Below are 21,258 nucleotides of genomic sequence, written 5' to 3' on the forward strand. Positions count from 1 at the left end.
ACAGATTGTATAATGATGTATAGATATGTAATGTAAGGATGTTGAGATTATAAGTGTGCTTGACCATAGTTTAATGTAATCCCTTTTGAAACATGATCTTAATGTTATTGATGTCCATGTTTAGCCAACTCAACTCTTGTTATGCCACCCATTGGGGGCTTTGATGAGATCCCACAGAGGGGTCAAGTTTATGATTATGTATATGTACAGGTTGAGTTTGGTGATTGATAGAATGTATGAAAGAAAAGTTTTAAATTTTTATGTATGTTGTTGATCATGTATGGGATTAAACAGGTTTACAGGTTGCATGTCAGGCTTGCTACGGGTCCCGGCGGCCTTAAGCCGATCTGGATCCTAGCGCCGGTAGCGGTCCGATTTTCGGGTCGTTACAGTATATGTCCATGTTTACATGTAATTTGTGTAATGTGTTGTATATTAGTGTTATGATCCACTGCAAGGAGATTTTCCAGAGGTTATAGAGGAGTATTTGGAGCATGGGGTCATGAAATATATGGCCTTTAATCGCCGTGGCACTCTTCTCGCTGGTATGTATTCATTTTTGTTTTCTTCCAACTTGGTGTATCTGCATTTTGTTTTCGTTTATATATAATCTTTAAAAGGTGTCTTCAATGGTGTTACCAAGTTCTGCCGTTCGATGGGATGTTTCTTTTTAGTTGATTCTAACAATGGAATCTCAAGAATCAATTTTCCTTCTACTAAGCTTCATTAATGTATTTATTTAGTGTATATTTGACTTTCGAAGATATTAGCTAACTCCTTTCAAGCCATACATTGATTTTTTCATCCAATACTGCATAAGCTATGGAGAAACAAAACATATTGATATTGAACATAATTTCTTAAGAGACATAATTGCAAATAAAAAAGTAAATATAAAATACATATCCATATGTGATATGGCTACAAATTCTTGTACAAAGCATATTATAAAGATTGTTCATAATACACATGTTAAGTCATTGGATTTATATAAATAGCATTATTAAAGATAATGTTATTTGTGTCTAAATTATTTTATGATTCATATACGTATTTTTATATATTTTTTAAAATATGTATTAACATTTAAGAAGTATGTCATATAGATTTAAAAATTGACTTTTTCAGATGGGCTAAGTGAATAATTAAGATGAGATATTTATAAATTTATTATTATCAAGAGTGATAATATAGAGAGTTTAAAGTTTATAATATTAATATTACCTTTAAAAATTAATTTAATCATATATTATTAAATTAAATAATATGTCTTAATGTCAGACGTGAGTTCTGTTGCATATATCATGAAGTAGGCATGTGAACTCAAAATCAGACATCAGTTGGCTGAATTATCATGTGCTTTACATTGAATAATATAAAGACATATGCTCTATAAGAAAATAACATAATAGCGTGGTATGTTATTCATACTAAATATGCAATAAGTGTCCAATAATAACAATAAAAATTTAATCTCTATTTGATATTATGTGAAATTCCGAAGGTTATAAGTAATATTTACTATATACACTTATAATTTTGATCGGTTATTTGAGATTTAATTTAATTCTTGTTTTCTTATATTATTGTTAAAGAATTATAAACAATTCGATTAAATTTGAAGTGATATTTTTAAAAAATAAATTAAATTAAAATTAAGATAATTATAAAATGAGGAAGGTTATTAAGCATTATTATATTTATTTGTATTTATTGATCGATTAATTGTGTTTATTTTTTTAAAAAATATATAATTTTAAATATAAAAATATTGAAAAGAGAATGTGATAAATAATTACTACATATTATATTTATTTTAAATTCCATCTCTTGAGGTGTTATATTATTTTAATAAATATATAATAAATAAATTTTTGAAGTACACACTAATTATACAATCTATTTATAAAGTGTAAAATTTATAAAATTTAAAATGAAAATTTAATCTACTCACATGAAAACTAAAATACGTCATGTATATAGAATAATCCAATTTCATAAAAAAAATATGTCTTTATGAAGGGTACAATATTAATTATATTTTTCTTAGAGTAATATAAGACATTTAAACTTTAATCTGTAAGAATTCTACATTGATTTGGGATAGGGTATGTATTGCTTATAAGAATTTTAAATATTTTTTTCCTTTATAAATAAAAATTGAAATGTCAGATATATTTAATCAATTTAAATATTTTAAATTTTATTATTCTCAAATAATTCTAATATATTAAAATTTACTTATAAAAACTAAAATTATAATACTATTCAAATATAACATAAAAATAAAAAGCTTTAAATTTTCTTAATCAGAGTTATATTTTATAAATAATACTTTTTCATTACATTGAAATGAAATCATAAATAAAATAATTTGAGAGAATAACAAAGAGATTAACTAAAATATCCATAATATTTTTACATTATTACAATAAATACTAAATTTAAGTGGCTGTTAAAATTAATTTTATTTTAAATTTTTACTAATTAAATTATTTATAAATTTTATTTAATTTAAAATCCTGATTTTTTTAATTTAGCTTTTATTTCATTAGAATTCAATTAAAATAATAAACGTTATTTTCGCCTTAAATATTAAAATAATAATTTAGTATGCCATATAACATTCAATAATTTTTTTAAAGTAAACTTAAAAAACATTTTATTCCTTTTAAATTTATTTATATAAAAATAAATAAAAAAATAAGAAAAATTTAAAAAATACATTATTTCCACCTTATAAAGTTGAAATTTTAAAATAATAATTTTAATAAGTGATGTCACATTAAATATTTTTAGAAAATTAAAAAACTAATTTTTATAAAAATTTGTTAAAAAAATAACTCCATTTAATTTATTGAGAATTATAATAATCTATACTATCTACCACTCACTAATTTTATAATTTATAAATCTACCAATGGTATAATTAAGCATACAATAAATTTTATTACAATTAAAATAAGAGTTATGGTAAAAAAAATTATTTTTAATTTTATTATAATTATAATCTATATTTTTTTATTAATTAAAGTTTAATATTTTAATATTGTTCTGACTATTATTTATATCATTAAAAACTCATGAAATTATTATATCATTTGCCATATCAACATGTCACATTAATAAATTTTAAAATAAAATTATAATAAAATTAAAAATATTAAATTTTTTATAATTATTTATTTTATTAATAATTTTTTTAAAAAATAAAAAATAAACTCTCAAATTTATAATTTTAAATGAATTACATATTTTTTTTAATTATTTAAATTAGATAATTAAATTTTAATTTAATCAATATATTATTAAATTTTTAAAAATTAATCCAAATATTAGTATAATTTATAAATAACTAATTAACATTATGTTTGAGAATTAAAAGAATAATTAAAAAAATATCTTAAAAAATTATTTTATTATTTTTATAAAAGAATAATTAAAAAAATATTTAAAAAAATTATTTTATTATTTTTAATATTATTAAGCTAAATCATATTGAATGTTATTTTAAATTATTTTTTAATATTTTATAATTAACATATTTAATAAAATTATTTTTTTGATAATTGTTTTAAAAATAATACTAAATAATAAATATATTAAATAAATTAAAAAAAGCCAATCGATAATAATTTTAGTTAAAATAAAATTATAAAATATTATTATTATAAAATTATTAATAAAAATAAAAATAATAATATATTTAATGGTGAAAATTTATAATTTGATAATTTTATAAGTCTCTAACGTTAACATAGATTTTATCAGACATTAAAAAATAAAATTTAATAGATAAAAAAATAAAAATATAAAATAAAATTATAATAAAAATAAAATATAATTTTTTTAATAATTAATTTTAAATTTTACGTACATAATATATTGATATAAAATTAAGGTGATGAGTCACGTGATAATTTTATTAATTTCTAACCATATAAATAATAATTAAATATATTTAAAATAAATTTAAAATGATATAATTTAATAAAAAAATATAAAATATAATTATAACAAAATAAAAACGATTAATTATTAAAATAAAAAAGAATAACTATATTGAATATAAGCTAATAAAAAAAATACCTAATAAAATTTTCACCTCAGATTAGGTCGAATAAGATACTAATATTGTTAAACAATTAATTAATGGTATAAAATCTTTAAAAAATTATAATTACTAAAAAGAAAAATTTTAATAAATTTTATTTATAGCAACTTAAAATTTTTATATTAAATTTAGTTCTTTTATTTTCCACATAGGTATAAGTGTAACTTTATGTTTTCTTAATTTTTAATTTATTAAATCCAATTCACTCACAAGTATTTAATAAAATCTTTTTCAATTTCAAACTATCCATTACCTTATAGGAAGTGTTTTTATTTAATTAAAATCAATGATTTTTTATGTTAAAATTTAATAATAAAATTTATCACTTAGAGTGGTAAGTGCAGTCGAATAAATAGGAAAGATTTTAAATTTTACTTTTTCAATTCTTAAATTTTATTTAAAAAAATATTTATCACTTAAATTATATAAAAAATAATTATTAAAATAAATTATAATAAAATACATATTTACACCTGAATTTTAATATTTTTATTCATACAATACTTCATCAATTTTAATTGTAACCTAATAAACACTTAAATTTTAAAAAATATTATTCTTAAATACCTAAACTTAATATATATATATTATTTTAAATACCTAAACTTAAAAAAAAAATAATCAACTTTTAAACATAACTTTAAAATTATATATTTAAAAAATTATTTTTTAAATTTAACTTTAAAACCATAAATTTAATAATAAATTAAAAAAATTACTTTTAAATAATTTTAAAATCATGAATTTATAAAAATGTGTTTAAATTATTTTGAAATTTAAATTATTACTGAAACCTCTTACATGGCAAGTAGTTTACATCACATAATAGTAGATCTTTTTAAATTATTTTAAAAAATTATTTTGAAAATAAAATAAATATAAGTAAAATGAGAAACAAAAAGTAGAGAGCAATAATATATTTTTAATAAAAAAAATTAAAAAAAATTAAATTAATTTAAAATTTTAATTATTTTTTATTTATTTCGATTCAATTCAAATTTAATAAAAAAATAGATAAAGTCAAATTAAATCGATTAATAATAATAATATATTATTTTTAATAATATAGAGATTAATATATAATTAAAATTAAAATATTTTAATTAAATTTTAAAATATTAAATTTATTAAATTTATATGGCTGTTAAAATTAATTTATTTTAAATTTTTACTAATTAAATTATTCATAAATTTTGTATAATTTAAAATCCATAATTTTGTACTTGATTTCTTTAATTTATTTTTATTTTATTAGAATTCAATTAAAATAATAAATGTTATTTTCGCCTTAAAAATTAAAATAATAATTTTAATATGTGATACAACATTAAATAATTTTTTAGAAAAAAACTTAAAAAACATGTCTTACTTTTATATTGATTTATATAAAAAATAAATAAGAATCAGAAAAAATTAAAAAAATACATTACTTCCATCTTATAAATCGAAATTTTAAAATAATGATTTTAGTATGTGATGTGATATTATATATTTTTAAAAATAAAAAAATTAATTTTTATAAAAATTGGTTAATAAAAATATCTCTATTTAATTTATGAGAATTATAATAATTTATAATATTTATCAATAATTTCAAAATTTATAAAATTATTTAAAAAATTTAAATATTTACGGTGATTTATATTTATATTTAAAATATTAAATATTAAATGATAAAATTAAATATTTTCAACTTATTATAATTATAATAAAAAAATTAAATTAAATTTAAAAAAATTAATGATAAATTATAATATAATTTTTAAAATTTTATATTATTAATAAAATATATAGTTGTTTAATTTAAATTTTATATTAAAATTAAATATATTTTATATTTATCATATCATATATATTTATATTTGTCATATATAATATATAATATATTTTATATTAAATAAAATTGAAAATAAATAATAAATAATAAAATTAACAATAGTATTATTGTAATAAAAGTGTATATATTTAATAATTATTTATTAGTTAAATAGAACTTTTAAAAAAAATTTTTAAAAGTATTATTATAATTTTTTTAAAAGATAATTTTAAAATAATATATATATAAATTATGAAATGAAAGGAATATGATAAGTCTAATTTATTTGTTTTAAATTTTTAAATTGAGATATTAAAATTTTCATTACTTTTTAAAATTTGATCAATTTGATGTTATCAATTTTATTTAAAATATTCAATTATAAATTAAATCAACCAAAAATCAAATTAAAACTTCAAACCGAAGCAACTCGATTCTTTTTTTTTTTTTAAAAAAATCAATTTAGACCGACGAAAAAAAATCTGATGATGTGGCAGCGTATGGTTGGAGCACTGATTCAACCAGTAGGATCGAAGCACATGGGAAAATCCGGGACCATTTTGCTCATCCTTCAATAATCCAATATCTATTTCACTGAGCTAAATTCCAAACAAACTCACTCCAGCTAGCCACATAGAGCGCTCTCTCTACGGGTCTAATCGAACCGAGCCGAACTGAGTTTTATAAAATTCAAACTCATTTATTAAAAAAATTTGAAAACTCGAGTTCGAGCTCGAGCTCGACTCGAGCTCTAATATTTGAATCGAGCTCGACTCGAAAATTAAATATTATAATCGAGCTCGATTCGAGCTCGACTCGTGAAAGACTCATTCAGTTTAATAACGAGTCTAATTCGAGCTCGAACTCGAAAAACTCAATGAAGAAGCTCGTTAATAAAACTCGATGAAGAAGCTCGTTAATAAAACTCGATGAAGAAGCTCGTTAATAAAACTCGATGAAGAAGCTCGTTAATAAAACTCGAGTTTGAACTCGAGAAACTCGATTAAAAAACTCGTTAAAAAAACTCAAATAATATTAATAATTATAAATTTTTAGTAATAATTATATAAATATATTAATAATGATTAATTAAATATTTATAGTAGTATCTAATTTAAAAAGATTTTTATAATTATACTTTAATTTTAAAAAATATCTAGTTTTACAATTTAATTTATCAGGTAATACTACTTGAATAATAATATTAAAAAGTACTTATTATTATTTGAAATTTCTAAAAATATAATTTTTAATTATTTATAGTATTGATATAGGACTGATTATATTTTTTTAAGTTAAAACTTTTAACCAATAATACTTGATTAAGATGAAATTTGAAAATGAAATGTCAGAAATCGAAAATTATTTTCGATAATTATTATTTTTAACCAATAATACTTTAATACTTTAATCAATAATGTTTAGTTAAAATTTTTAACTAAAAAATACTTGATTAATATACATTGTTTACTTAATTAATTATTATTAATATATTTTGATAATTATTATCATCTTTTATATTATATGTTTAATTATATATAAAAAAATTTTATAATTATACTTTAATTTGAAAATGTATATAATTTTTACAATTCAATTTATGCATGTAGTACTATAATTTTAAAGAATACTTATTATAATAATTAATATTAATTATTTATAATTATACATTAATTTTATTGAATCTTATTATAATAATTATATACAAAAGATTTTTATAATTTAATTTTAAAGAATACTAATTATAATAATTAATTTTAATTATTTATAATTTTCAATACTATAATTTTTAAGTATTTATAATAGTTTAAATTTTATAACTTTATAGTTATTTTTATTTTTTTAATAATATATGAACTTGTTCATAAATTTATTTAACGAATTAGTTCACCAATTTATTTAAACAATATTACTCACGAGCCTATTTAACGAGTCTGCTCGTGAGCCTTCTCAACGAGCCAGCTCGCGAGCCTTCTCAACGAGCCAGCTCGCGAGCCTTCTCAACGAGCCAGCTCGCGAGCCTTCTCGTTTAAGTGACGAGCCTCAAAATTGAGCTCCAGCTTGGCTCGTTTAAAAAACGAGCCGAACTCGATCGAACTTTTATCGAGTCGAGTCGAATAGCTCACGAATAGCTTCTCTCTCTCTCTCTCTCTCTCTCTCTCTCTCTCTCTCTCTCTCTCTCTCTCTCTCTCTCTCTCTCTCTCTCTCTCTCTCTCTCTCCATTTTACACTTGCTTACAAATACAATCTTCTTTCTTTCTATTTTAGGGAGCTGCTATCTCCGCTTTCATGGCCACGATCTCCGCTTTCATGGCCACCGTACTCGATCCCCTCTCCATTCCTCGCTCTCATTTTTTTCCCAAACCTACACTTTCTCCTTCCCTCACTGCTTCTGCCTCTCCGATTTCATCTACCAACCGGAGACCCGACGTCAGGTTACCGGAGGCTAGAGGTCTCAAGATTCGATCCTTCGGATCCATCACTCAGATGCCTAGTCGTTCTAGACTTGTTCGTGGTGGGAGGATTGTATGCGAGGCGGAGGAAACTGCTTTTGTAGGTCAGGATCGCAGTCTCTCGTGTTATTGTTTTAAATTGCTTGAAAATTTATTTCTGCTTATTTTGATAAATTAAATAAAAGAGAGTGTACTAGAAATTACTATGTTCCGCGCATCGGAATGGTTTGATAGTTAAAGACATTTATGAATTTGATGTTCATTAAAGTGTGAAGTCCGAGTATTGATAGTCTCATGAAAACCTTTGTCGAATTTGATAATTTCATGACCAAAGCTCCATTAGAATCATAATTGGACATATCTAATGATAATAACACTTGTTAAGAATAGAAATATTTGGTGCTAGAGGAAATGCACACCATGTGGGGTTAAAGCACTTGAGAAATTTCAGGATATGAACACAGTAAACAATTTACAGGGATAAAAAGATTCGGATCTACGTGTAGTAGTTTCCTGCTGTTTAAGCCAGTTTATAGTAGCCAGCTACTCTATGGTGGCAAATTATAACCAACCAAAACGGAAGTGAAAATTATGCAAAATGCTGATTTCCCATCATCTTTGAGATAAGAGAATATTTGAGCTTAGCATGTTCGGCTGACACTGAATTGCATTGTTAAAAGTAGGGCTGAGCAATTCTCGGTCTAAACCGAAAAACCGAACCGAACCGATTAAATTCGGTTTATCGGTTCGGTTAGTCGAAAAAATCGGTTTGGTTCGGTTAGTAGATTTAAAATTATTCGGTTTTCGGTTCGGTTCGGTTTAAACATGTTAAATAACCGATCAAACCGAAAAACCGAACCGAACCCAACCCAGGGGGTTGGGGTGCTAGCCTATCGTACCCAACCCAACCCAACCCAACCCAACCCAACCCAACCCAACCCAACAGGCCAGCACCCCAACCCCCTCCATACCTTTCGCCGAACCCCTCCATCCCATTTTCCACATTCCCCTCCACCCCAACCCCCTCTGAAATTTGCAATCTTTACTCTTTCTGCGAGACGACTGTGAAACAGAGGAAGGTGTAGAATCTAAAGAGGAAGAGGAAGAAGAAGATGGCGACGAGGACGACGACGGTGACGAAGATGACGACGACGAAGACGATGATGAGGGGGGCGAGGACGACGAAGACGATGATGAGGGGGGCGAGGACGACGAAGACGACGAGGTTCAGGTCTTACAATCCTCCAGAGGGCCACCGGTTCAGTCGGCGGATGACGACGAGGACGACGACAACGAGGATGACGATGAAGATGACGATGGTGAAGGCGGAGACGACGATGACGATGACGACGAGGACGAGGAGGAAAACGATGACGAGGATGAAGACGGTGAAGAAGAGGTAATATATATTCAAATTTATACAATTTTCCGCATATACTTCATTTCTCTCATCTGGGTTGCGAGTTTCTCTCATCTGGATATCTCTGTTACGACTTCTGGGTGGCCGTGGTTTTTAATAGAATATTTATTAAATTATTTTGTTGAAATTAGATATAAAAAATTAAAAAAAAATACAGATTTCGGTTTGAACCGAACCGAACCGAACCGATTTTTATCGGTTCGATTCGGTTCGGTTATACCTTCATAATCGGTTTTTTCGGTTTTATAAATTTTAACAAATCGGTTTTCGGTTTTATCGGTTCGGTTCGGTTCGGAACCGAACCGACCGATTGCACAGCCCTAGTTAAAAGTATGGTGCTTAATTTTTGCCAAATGATTGAAGTTGCTAGTTCTAAATCAGTGGAAGTTTAATTGGAATCGGCTTAAAACCCCGGTTCTGAAGCAAAAATTAATGTTGTGTATTCCATAGATAAAAAGGGGTAAACTGTCATCCTTGTTCTGATAGTTACGTTGTATGTTAATCTAGAATGTTTTCACCGATGCAATCGTTCAAACATATACGAAACATAAACTAATTGCAATCTATTGCTTTTCTTGCTTGGAAATTGCAGTGCTTCCTGTTAATGAGAAATGGCGTGACCTTGTTCTTCTATCAGAAATCCCTGTCCTTGTTGAATTCTGGGCTCCATGGTGTGGTCCTTGCCGTATGATTGACCCAGTAATCGAACAACTTGCTGGGGAATATGCTGGAAAGCTTAAATGCTACAAACTTAATACTGATGACAGTCCTGCGATTACAACGGAATTTGGAATTCAAAGCATCCCAACTGTTATGATATTCAAGGATGGTGAGAAGAAAGATGCCATTACTGGTCCAGTTCCTAAAAGTACTTTAATCAGTCGCATAGAGAAATTCTTGTAAAAGGGGAGACTGGAGAGCATTTGCTGGATCTAAAATCAGTTTAGAATTGCTTTCTTCTCTCTTTAGCTTTCAATGCCTTTTCATAATAAACTCAAGTGTTCCACTGTATAGTTATTGGAAGCAGCTGTGCTTTATTTTAGCTTCGGATAATATTTGATATATCACTTGTTACTTTCAGTATGTATGTGTGTTTTTGATATGACTACTATTGGCTTGTCTCTTGTTGCATTTATACTGAAGAATCTTAGGTAGCAAGAAATGGTGTAGACCATGCTTATATAGATTAAAAGGTTAGGCCCTGCAACACTTTGAACTGACTATTTGAGGCTTGATGTAACTGATGGAGGTTTCATACTTCTCGTCCTTTGACATTGAGGTTCACCAGTCAAGAAGAGCTTTTTAGAAAAAGCTTTTATTTTAAATGTTGTTCAAAAAGCTGCCTGGAGAAAGTTGTTTTGATGCTAAACATATCAAATTTGTTTTTAAATCACTTTAATATTCTGTATCTAATATAGTTAAGGTTTTTTTTTTCCTCAATAACTACAACAATAATGCTAAAAAAAAGCTTTAACAGTAATTCTAAAACTCCGTACGAACTAATGTTGACGAACTAATGTTGTTTAAAGGTTGTGAAATAAGAGATATTTGCAATAATCTGTTGCTACTTCAAGAAAAATGCTGGAATTTCTCGGCAAAGAATTTCCAAACAGCAACTAAAAAATATTTGAGAATCCCAAACTCAAGGAGGCAATAAGTAGCAGCAAAAGAGAAAATGTCCATGAGAGCTACACCCATGAAATCTGCAGCAGCTAATTTTTTTAAAGAAGCTATTTTTATAACAAAAAGGAAAAAAAGCTTATCTAGGCATGAAGCATGTAAACTTGGAGCAGCCAGTGTGCACAACGCAAGCCTCCCCATTTCATCTTGCAAAAGAGAGAAGATAGAAGATGCAGAAAATGAAACTTAGGTTTTGTTATGGTTAATAAAATCCCTGAAGGCATCCAAAGCATCAAGTGAACTCGGTGGAAACCCATTGCGAAATTGAGCACCAAGCAATGCTGCCCGTTGCTTGACATCTTCATCTCCCAACAGCTTCTCCATTCCTTTGATTATTGCATCCTTTTTAACCCTTGTCGACATATCATCACAAATCATATACCCAAGTTTCAAATGTTTCACTATCAATTTTGCATTAAAGAATTGGTCTCCTCTTATCGGCCATGCCAAAATCGGCATCCCCAAACCAATTGCTTCTGCGGTTGAATTCCATCCGCAGTGTGATAAAAACCCACCCGTTGATGGATGATTCAGTATCAACAACTGTGGTGCCCATCCGTGTATTATCAAACCTCTCTCCCCAACTCTTTCCTTCAACCCATGAGGAAAATAGCCTTCTTCAGTTTCTGCTTGACCCGCCGGTCTGGGTGGACCGTGTCCGCCTGAACCGAGTTGGATTACCCAGATAAATGATCGGTTTGATTCTTCTAATGCATTAGCTAGATGTTGATATTCTTCAATTGTTGGACCCACTTCACTGCCGAACGACACGTATAGTACTGATCCACGTGGTTTTGAATTTAACCATGTCATTACCTCGTCTTCAGTGACACTGGACCGCCGGTTGGCTCGGAATTGGTGATCATGAAGGACCGGATGATTTCCAGTACTGATCGGGCAACAGCGGACCTACACCCCAAACCGGTTTTCCGATTTGAGTAGATAGGTACTCGATGAAAGGTTGCTCGAGTAGATTACAGGTATTGATCATCAACGCAATCGATCCCTTAGTTTCCTCTAACCATGGTGGTTGATCTCCAGCCATGGGCGGACCGAAATCCCGTGGTCCAATACCACCGGGAGGTCTTGGAAAACCACCGGGTGGGCCAGGTGGAACCACTGGTGCACCACCAATTCCGCCTGGAGAAGGAGCAGGAGGTCCATGAGGTCTTCCTTTAAGGTCTAGGTCCGTGAGAGCCATGTCTTCCGGTAATCCAGGAAGCAGCCGAATCTCTCCAGGTTTCAGATCTTCAGGGTAGTTCTTCCACATGGCATACTCCATGGCCGCAGAGCAAGCTCCAGATGTGAAGAACCCAACAGTTGGAATCCCAAACTTGTTGAAGATTTCAGGCCGAACTTCATGCGCTTTCGGCGGCCGAACTTCATGCGCTTTCGGCGGCCGAACTTCATGCGCTTTCGGCGGCCGAACTTCATGCGCTTTCGGCTGTCGAAAGTCCCTTCCTTCCTGATCCGAAAGTCCAACTTTCGGGGCGAGGTTCGGGGGCTGAAGGACACTTCAGAGACGAAAGTCATTCACCTTCGGCGGCATATTCGGCGGCCGAAATTCCCTCCAGAGCCAAAAGTTCAAACCTTCGGGGGCGAGTTTAGGCGGCCAAAACAGCCTCCTTAAAGGGTTCGGCGGCCGAACCTTGCTTCGGCGGCCAAACCTGAGTTCTCCAAGAAGGCAGAACTCAATCATACATGCATATTCAGCCTCCCAAAACCCTACCACACACTCTCAACATGCAACCAACTTCTCATAACCATGCATATATCCTTATCCATGCATATAGGCGCTTAAAAACTAGTTTAAACTCCAAAAACAACATCATAACATCACATATAGCATATGATCAACATATACTCTTTAACCTATAGATCCACTATCAACATGCCATAAAACTCTCTTAAACCCTTTAAACCATGCTTAAAACATAAGGGGAGGTGAGGATCCATGCTTACCTCTTGAAGATCGAGAGGATCGATGGTCCTAACTCGGAGCTTGTGAAGGAAAGAGATCCAAAGTCTCCAAGTCTATCAACTTTGCCTTCTTTTGCTCAAAACTTCAAAAACCAAGTTAAAAACTTGTTAAAGCTTGCATGATTTAGAAAAACAAGAAGAACTCAACCAAGGGAGGACAAAACCTACCTTTGACCCAAAAAGAGAGCAAAATACCCTCCATTTCCGGTCAAATGAGCTTTTATAGGTGGCCAACCGCCTCTCCTTCGGCGGCCAAAGCTGCATGCAAACTTCCACCACGTTCGGCAGCCGAAGTGAAAATTCGGGGGCAGCAAAAGCCAGCCATTTTTGGCGGCCGAACCTGGCAAAAGCCTCCTTGGTCTTTTCATTTTCAAAACTCAAATTTTCTTAATTAAAATCATAAAAATATGTAAAAACATTTTGAAAAACCTCTGTTTTACCCCTCTGGAAGGCTCCGACATTCGAGAATCCTGGATTCCAACAGGGATTTCGCCGGAATGTAGGAATTTTGATGTCGGGGTCTAGCCGGGTATTACATTCTCCCCCCTTAAGAACATTCGTCCTCGAATGTTCCTCTCTATCACATGCATACTGTACCCATAACATGAACATAGCATAAAACACATAAGAAAACATAAACTCTAACCTCAAAAGAGGTAGGGGTATTGCTGGAGCATAGACTCCCGTGTCTCCCAGGTACACTCTTATATATTGTGGTGGTTCTAAAGGACTTTCACCATAGGGATTTCCTTGTTCATCAACTTTCTGATCTGAGTGTCTATGATCCGCACTGGCTGCTCTATATAGGTGAGATCTCCTAAGATCTCTACATCTGGTTCGCTGAGAACCTTATCCGGATCTGACACAAACTTTCGTAACATAGAAACATGGAAAACCGGATGGATTCTTTCCATGGAAGCAGGTAAATCTAACTTGTACGACACATTCCCGACCTTCTGCAAGATCTCGAAGGGTCCGATGTACCGTGGAGCTAGCTTACCTTTCTTCCCAAAACGAACCACCCCTTTCATTGGAGACACTTTTAGCAATACCAGATCTCCCTCCTGGAACTCTATGTGCTTCCTGCGAACATCTGTATAGCTCTTTTGCCGACTAACAGCAGTTCTGATTCTCTTTCTGATAATGGGCACTACTCTGTTAGTAATCTCTACCAACTCAGACCCTGCTAAGGACCTCTCTCCAACTTCCTCCCAGCAAACAGGGACCTGCAATTCCTCCCATAAAGAGCTTCATATGGAGCCATCCCTATGTTAGCATGATAGCTGTTATTGTAGGCAAACTCCACCAGGGGTAGATGCTGCCTCCAAGAACCGCCAAAATCTAGCACACACATTCTGAGCATATCCTCTATAGTCTGGATGGTCCTTTCTGACTGTCCGTCAGTCTGTGGATGGAAAGCAGTGCTAAAGTCCAACCTTGTAACCATAGCATCTTGCAGACTCTGTCAAAACCTGGAGGTGAACTGGGGTTTCCTATCTGACACTATAGAAACGGGAGCCCCATGCAACCTGACAACTTCCTCAACATATATCTGCGCCAACTTGTCCATAGAGTAGCCACTCCTGACTGGGATGAAGTGAGCAGATTTGGTCAGTCTGTCCACAATCACCCATATGGAATCTAGTCTGTTGGACGTTGCCGGTAACCTCACCACAAAACCCATAGCTATATTCTCCCATTTCCACTCTGGAATCGGCAGTGGGTTAAGCATTCCAGCCGGCTTCTGATGTTCCAGCTTCACCCTCTGACATACCTCGCAGGCGGACACAAACTGTGCCACTTTTCTCTTCATAGCTGGCCACCAATAAACTCTTTTCAGATCCTGATACATCTTGGTGGCTCCAGGGTGAACACTGTACCTGGCATTATGAGCTTCTCTCATAATGTCTCCCTTCAGAATTATATCATCCGGTACACATAACCTGTTCCCGTAGCGGAGGATCCCTCTGTCGTCGAATCTGAACTCATCACTCTTGCCTGACTGAACAGTCTTGGCAATCTTGACCAACTCTGGGTCCTCATGCTGTTTCTGGGCCACCTGCTCCAGAAACACGGGTGTCACTCTCATATGAGCTATCAAAGTACATGTACTAGACAACTCTAACTGTAGCCCTTCATCAATGAGCCTATAGAACTCCCTCATCAATGAGCCTATAGAACTCCCTCACCACTGGTCTCCTCTCTGCTGTGATATGGGACAAACTGCCATGTGATTTCCGGCTTAGGGCATCTGCCACGACATTTGCCTTACCCGGATAGTACTGTATCTTACAATCATAGTCACTAAGCAGTTCAACCCATCTCCTCTGCCTCAAATTCAACTCTCTCTGACTCAAGATGTGCTGCAGGCTCTTATGATCTGTGAAGATCTCACATTTAACCCCATAAAGGTAATGCCTCCACATCTTGAGTGCAAAGATCACAGCTGCCATCTCAAGGTCATATGTAGGATAATTCAACTCGTGCTTCTTCAGCTGTCTAGAAGCATAAGCAATCACTCTGTCATTCTGCATCAACACACAACCCAGTCCCACTCGGGACGCATCACAGAACACTGTGAAATCTTCATCACTGGTAGGCAGAGCTAACACCGGTGCTGAAGTCAACCTTTGTTTTAGCTCTTCGAAACTCTCTTCACACTGGTCAGACCATTCAAACCTCTGGTTTTTCCTGATCAATCTGGTCATGGGAGCATTAATTTTAGAGAAGTCCTGAACGAACCTCCTATAGTAGCCTGCCAAACCCAGAAAACTCTTAATCTCTGTCACTGTGGTGGGTCTAGGCCAGTTAGCTACAGCCTCTATCTTCTTGGGGTCCACTGCTATTCCTTGGTCTGACACTACATGCCCCAAGAAAGAAATGCTCCTCAGCCAGAACTCACACTTGGAGAACTTGGCATACAAGCCCTGCTCTCTCAAGGTCTGTAGAACTATCCTCAGATGATGGGATGCTCCTCTGCATTCCTGGAATACACCAAGATATCATCTATGAAGACAATAACAAAGTGATCCAGATACTGTCTGAAAACTCTGTTTATGAGATCCATGAATGCTGCAGGGGCATTAGTTAACCCGAACGGCATTACTAGGAACTCATAATGCCCATATCTGGTCCTGAACGTTGTCTTTGGTACATCCTCTTTCCTGTTTCTCAACTGATGATACCCTGATCTCAGATCTATTTTAGAAAAACAACCTGCTCCTGCTAGCTGGTCAAATAGATCGTCGATCCTGGGTAGAGGATACTTGTTCTTGGTAGTAACTTTGTTCAACTGCCTGTAGTCGATACAAAGTCTGAGGGATCCATCCTTCTTTCTTACAAACAGCACTGGAGCGCCCCAAGGTGAGGTACTCGGTCGGATGAAACCCTTATCTACTAACTCTTGCAACTGTTCTTTTAACTCTTTTAACTCTGCTGGTGCCATCCTGTAGGGAGAGATAGAGATCGGTCTGGTACCAGGCATCAACTCTATCTCGAACTCTATCTCCCTATCAGGTGGTAGTCCTGGAAGCTCGTCTGGGAACACATCTAGAAACTCTCTGACCACGGGCACTGAGGCGGGTTCCCTAACCTGACTATCCAGCTCTCTCACATGAGCTAGAAACCCCTGACATCCCCTCCTGAGCAACCTACGAGCCTGTTGGGCTGATATCAAACCTCTAGCCATACCCCTCCTGTCTCCTCTGAAGACAAACTCTGATCCATCCTCATCTCTGAACCTGACTACCTTGTCTCTGCAGTCCAAGATAGCACCATAAGCAGATAGCCAATCCATCCCTAGAATGACATCAAAATCCGTCAAATCTAGAACCACAAGGTCGGCTGAAAGGCATCTACCATCTATAAACACTGGACTATAACGGCAGACTGACTCTGCCACTGATGGATCACACTTGGGCCCACTGACCCAAAGGGGACACTCTAACCTAGAAGTCATCAAACCCACTCTCTCTATGGCTCTCGGAGCAACAAAAGAATGAGAAGCACCGGGGTCTAATAAAGCATACACATCAGAACAACCAATGATGAGATTACCTGACACCACGGTGTTAGATGTGTTAGCCTCCTGCTGTGTCATGGTGAAAATCTGAGTCGGAGCTGACGGACCTTCCTCTCGGGGACCCGCAGAAGAAGAGGCTGCCCCTCTCCCTCTGCCTCTGCCCTGACTCATGGCTGGAGCTGATGGCTGAGCCATACTGCCTGGAGCTGCCTGATGGGACGGTGCCGTAAAAGCTGCCCGAGGACACTCCCGAGCTATATGTCCCTCCTGGCCACACCTGTAACATGCTGTGTTCCCGAACCGACAGACTCCCTTGTGCGGTTTACCGCACCTCATACACTCTGTAACCTCTAAGCCTGAGCTCGAGCCACCTCCTAGTCCCAGACCTGACTTTAGCTTATTCCAGAACTTGTTCTTCTTTGGATTCTTAGTGGAACCACTCCACTTTTTACCGCCTGAAGCTGCTGCACTCTGTAAAGAGGGATCTGCCTTTCTCCTACCAGAGGTCGTAGAACCCAAAGACTGTGCCACCTGCTGTTTAACTATTCCCTGTATAATAGCACTAGCCTCCATCTTTCGTGCAATATCCACTATAGTGTGGAAGCTCTCCCTCTCAGCTGTTAGGATCAAAGAGGAATACCTAGGATGAAGCCTCATGGTATACCTCTTAGCCTTCTTCTGATCTGTGTCATAGGCCTGACCCGTATACTGCAGCAACTCCAAGAACCTGTCAGTGTACTCATCGACACTCATATCCTCTGTCTGCCTTAACTGCTCAAACTCTATCATCTTTAGCTCTCTGGAACTATCTGGAAAAGCCCATCCAGCAAACTCATTTGCAAACTCCCCCCAGGACATGTTATCCACTCTAGGGTCCACATAGCTATTAAACCACTCTTTTCCTTTCTTACATTTCAGAGTGAACCCTGCCATCTGAATGGCTCTGGTATCATCTGCCCCTAGCTCATCTGCAATCATCTTGACCGTTTTCAGATACTCAAACGGATCATCTCCAGTTTTATACTTAGGAGCATCCAGCTTCAGGTAATCTGTCATCTTTACCTTGCTCCTCTCAGATGGGCCAGGTTGAGATGTTTGGATAACAGGGCTACTAGTTCTGCTGGTGGTATAGGAGGAGTTACAGAACTTCCTAGAAAAGGGTGTGCTGGACTTGGGTAGAAGGGTGAGGGTGGATACATGGGGTACTATGGATATGGTGGGTAAAAAGGTGGATAAGGCATAAAGGTGGGATATGGATTAAAACTAGGATAATCCGATGTACCCCCCATCGAATACCCTGGGCCCTATGGGAAGGGCTGATATTGGGGTGGATAACCATACCCCGAGGCCTGAGCGCCTCCATGTGATGATCCCATACCCTCCTCAGATGTGCCAACACCCAACCCTCCATCTCTTCTCTAGTCAACATCCATTGCTTCCCTCACATCACCTGATCTTCTACCCTGTTCTGTTTCCCTTCTACTTTCATCAAAAGACCTTCTAGGGTCCCTTGATGTTCTTTCTCTGCTTGTCCTCTAAGACATTATCCTTGGCAAAGCAGGGGGACGGGCATCCATGCCCTCATTCTCTGGTGGTACTCCAGTCAATCTAGCAGATCAACGAGTTCCTCTCATACTGTCTTCTGTAAACATAACATGTACACATAAACATTAGCATCATATGGTCCATGTGAAAACACATGAACCCTCATCACATATATAGCATATCATTAAATGCACATGCATAAAATCATGGCATTACACATCATCATCAAGACAGGACTCTACATCCTATCCTAGTGGACATGATCTTTTCCTATTGTGCTTGCCCTTCTATAACCTCTATGAGCCCAAAACACTCTATAGGTCCGATCATATGAACCTAGGGCTCTGATACCAAATTTGTAACAGCTCGGAAACCAGACCGCTACCGGCGCTAGGATTCAGGTCGACTTAAGGTCGCCGGAACCCGTAGCAAGCCTACTATGAACTCTGTGTACCTGATAAATCCCATACATGATCATACACTTCCATAAAAATTTGAAACTTTTCATTTACCAAGCTTGACCTGTGCATGCACTGTCTCTGTAAATATTAAACCACATACTAGAGTCCTCATCAAATACTCTAGATGGATCATCATCATATATGTCAAGCTTAGTTCTCATCATGAAACATGATAAAACATAATAAAATGATCATGTACAAAAAGGGATTAAACATACTCTAGGGTCAAGCACAATACTATAACTCTGTATACATTACATCACTATACATTATCTCTTTGCATTACATAACTTTTCTTTACATCATGTCCACTACTCTATGCTATTACATAGACTTTACCCTTGCTGTTACTCTGCCTTCTCTCTGAGACCTTGAAAACATGGGGGTTAGGGAGAGGGGTGAGCTACTAGAGCCCAGTGTGCAGAACTATAAAAACATGTAATAAAACATGCTATCATGAAATGCATCACATCACAAGCAAATCACATCACGGATGGACTGACCCAAAAATCCCTCTGCTCTGTGCCCGGCCCTCAAAGGAGCTCCTCAGGACTTCTGTTACATACAAATAAACTCTATGCCCGGCCCTCGGTGGGGCTCCTTAGGACTTCTGTTACATGACAATAATACCAGAGGGCTATTGAGTCGTCCTATTGTCAATCCACATCAACAACAAATAATGCAATGCATCACCTTAGTGAACACTAATGCAGTACACCCTACTATAAACATGGCATTCGTGATGTATGAAACATGCTAAATCATTCATTTATTTAAAAACATAGTTTAGTTCCACTCACCTCTAGCAACTGCTGAGCAGTCTCTGTATCTCTAACTCTGTGGGCCTCCTGGGTTCCTCGGGTCCGCACCTATAAAGGTGGACTCAAATGAGGTACCGAACATACTCTAACATAGCTATGAACATCTCCCCAAAAACCCCCTAAAACATCATAGTCATGCATGGAAAAACGGGCAAAGGAAGGCTGGACAGGGGTCTTTCGGCGGCACCTTCGGCGGCCGAACCCTCTCTCCAGAGCCGAAACTCATGCACTTTCGACGGCCGAACTTCACTTTCGGCGGCCGAACTTCACTTTCGGCTGCCGAAAGTCCCTTCCTGATTCGAAAGTCCAACTTTCGGGGGCGAGGTTCGGGGGCTGAAGGACACTCCAGAGACGAAAGTCACTCACCTTCGGCGGCATGTTCGGCGGCCGAAACTCCCTCCAGAGCCGAAAGTTCAAACCTTCAGGGGCGAGTTTAGGCGGCCAAAACAGCCTCCTTAAGGGGTTCGGCAGCCGAACCTGAGTTCTCCAAGAAGGCATAACTCGATCATACATGCATATTCAGCCTCCCAAAACCCTACCACACACTCTCAACATGCAACCAACTTCTCATAACCATGCATATACCCTTATCCATGCATATAGGAGCTTAAAAACTAGTTTAAACTCCAAAAACAACATCATAACAGCACATATAGCATATGATCAACATATACTCTTTAACCTATAGATCCACTATCAACATGCCATAAAACTCTCTTAAACCCTTTAAACCATGCTTAAAACATAAGGGGAGGTGAGGATCAATGCTTACCTCTTGAAGATCGAGAGGATCGATGGTCCTAACTCAGAGCTTGTGAAGGAAAGAGATCCAAAGTCTCCAAGTCTATCAACTTTGCCTTCTTTTGCTCAAAACTTCAAAAACCAAGTTAAAAACTTGTTAAAGCTTGCATGATTTAGAAAAACAAGAAGAACTCAACCAAGGGAGGA

The 21,258-nt window shown here is 34.4% G+C and overlaps 2 protein-coding genes across 4 annotated transcripts; one reads left to right on the plus strand and one right to left on the minus strand.

The window, feature by feature from the left end:
* The first annotated feature begins 8,123 nt into the window (after window positions 1–8,123).
* Window positions 8,124–10,919, plus strand: LOC110607933 (thioredoxin M1, chloroplastic). 3 transcript variants are annotated; one of them, XM_043949980.1, is made up of 3 exons: window positions 8,124–8,486; window positions 9,456–9,781; window positions 10,395–10,919. In XM_043949980.1, exons 1-3 carry the CDS (start codon window positions 8,219–8,221, stop codon window positions 10,491–10,493), a joined length of 693 nt encoding a protein of 230 aa, XP_043805915.1. In that variant the 5' UTR covers window positions 8,124–8,218; the 3' UTR covers window positions 10,494–10,919. The 3 variants fall into 3 exon arrangements, with proteins under 3 accessions (XP_043805915.1, XP_043805916.1, XP_043805917.1); XM_043949981.1 differs by lacking the exon at window positions 9,456–9,781 and having other exon boundaries at window positions 8,153–8,486; XM_043949982.1 differs by lacking the exon at window positions 8,124–8,486 and having other exon boundaries at window positions 9,649–9,781.
* Window positions 10,920–11,307: 388 nt separating this feature from the next.
* LOC110607932 (UDP-glycosyltransferase 73C3) lies at window positions 11,308–12,833 on the minus strand (the record flags this gene model as incomplete). The annotated part of the gene is given in 2 exon segments (XM_021747104.2): window positions 11,308–12,353; window positions 12,355–12,833. Coding segments are annotated over 2 exon segments (1,164 nt in total), but the record flags the coding sequence as incomplete, so codon positions are not given.
* Window positions 12,834–21,258: the final 8,425 nt, after the last annotated feature.

The sequence above is a fragment of the Manihot esculenta genome, chromosome 13, assembly GCF_001659605.2.
Source record: "Manihot esculenta cultivar AM560-2 chromosome 13, M.esculenta_v8, whole genome shotgun sequence".
In the NCBI taxonomy this organism is placed as follows: domain Eukaryota; kingdom Viridiplantae; phylum Streptophyta; class Magnoliopsida; order Malpighiales; family Euphorbiaceae; genus Manihot; species Manihot esculenta.

Bases quoted from the DNA above. Each gene is read 5' to 3' on its own strand.
- LOC110607933 (XM_043949980.1), top strand. From the start codon at position 8,219: ATGGCCACGATCTCCGCTTTCATGGCCACCGTACTCGATCCCCTCTCC. The intron at 8,487-9,455 runs GTCAGGATCGCA...ACTGTGAAACAG, and splicing joins GGAGGAAACTGCTTTTGTAG to AGGAAGGTGTAGAATCTAAA. The intron at 9,782-10,394 runs GTAATATATATT...TGGAAATTGCAG, and splicing joins ATGAAGACGGTGAAGAAGAG to TGCTTCCTGTTAATGAGAAA.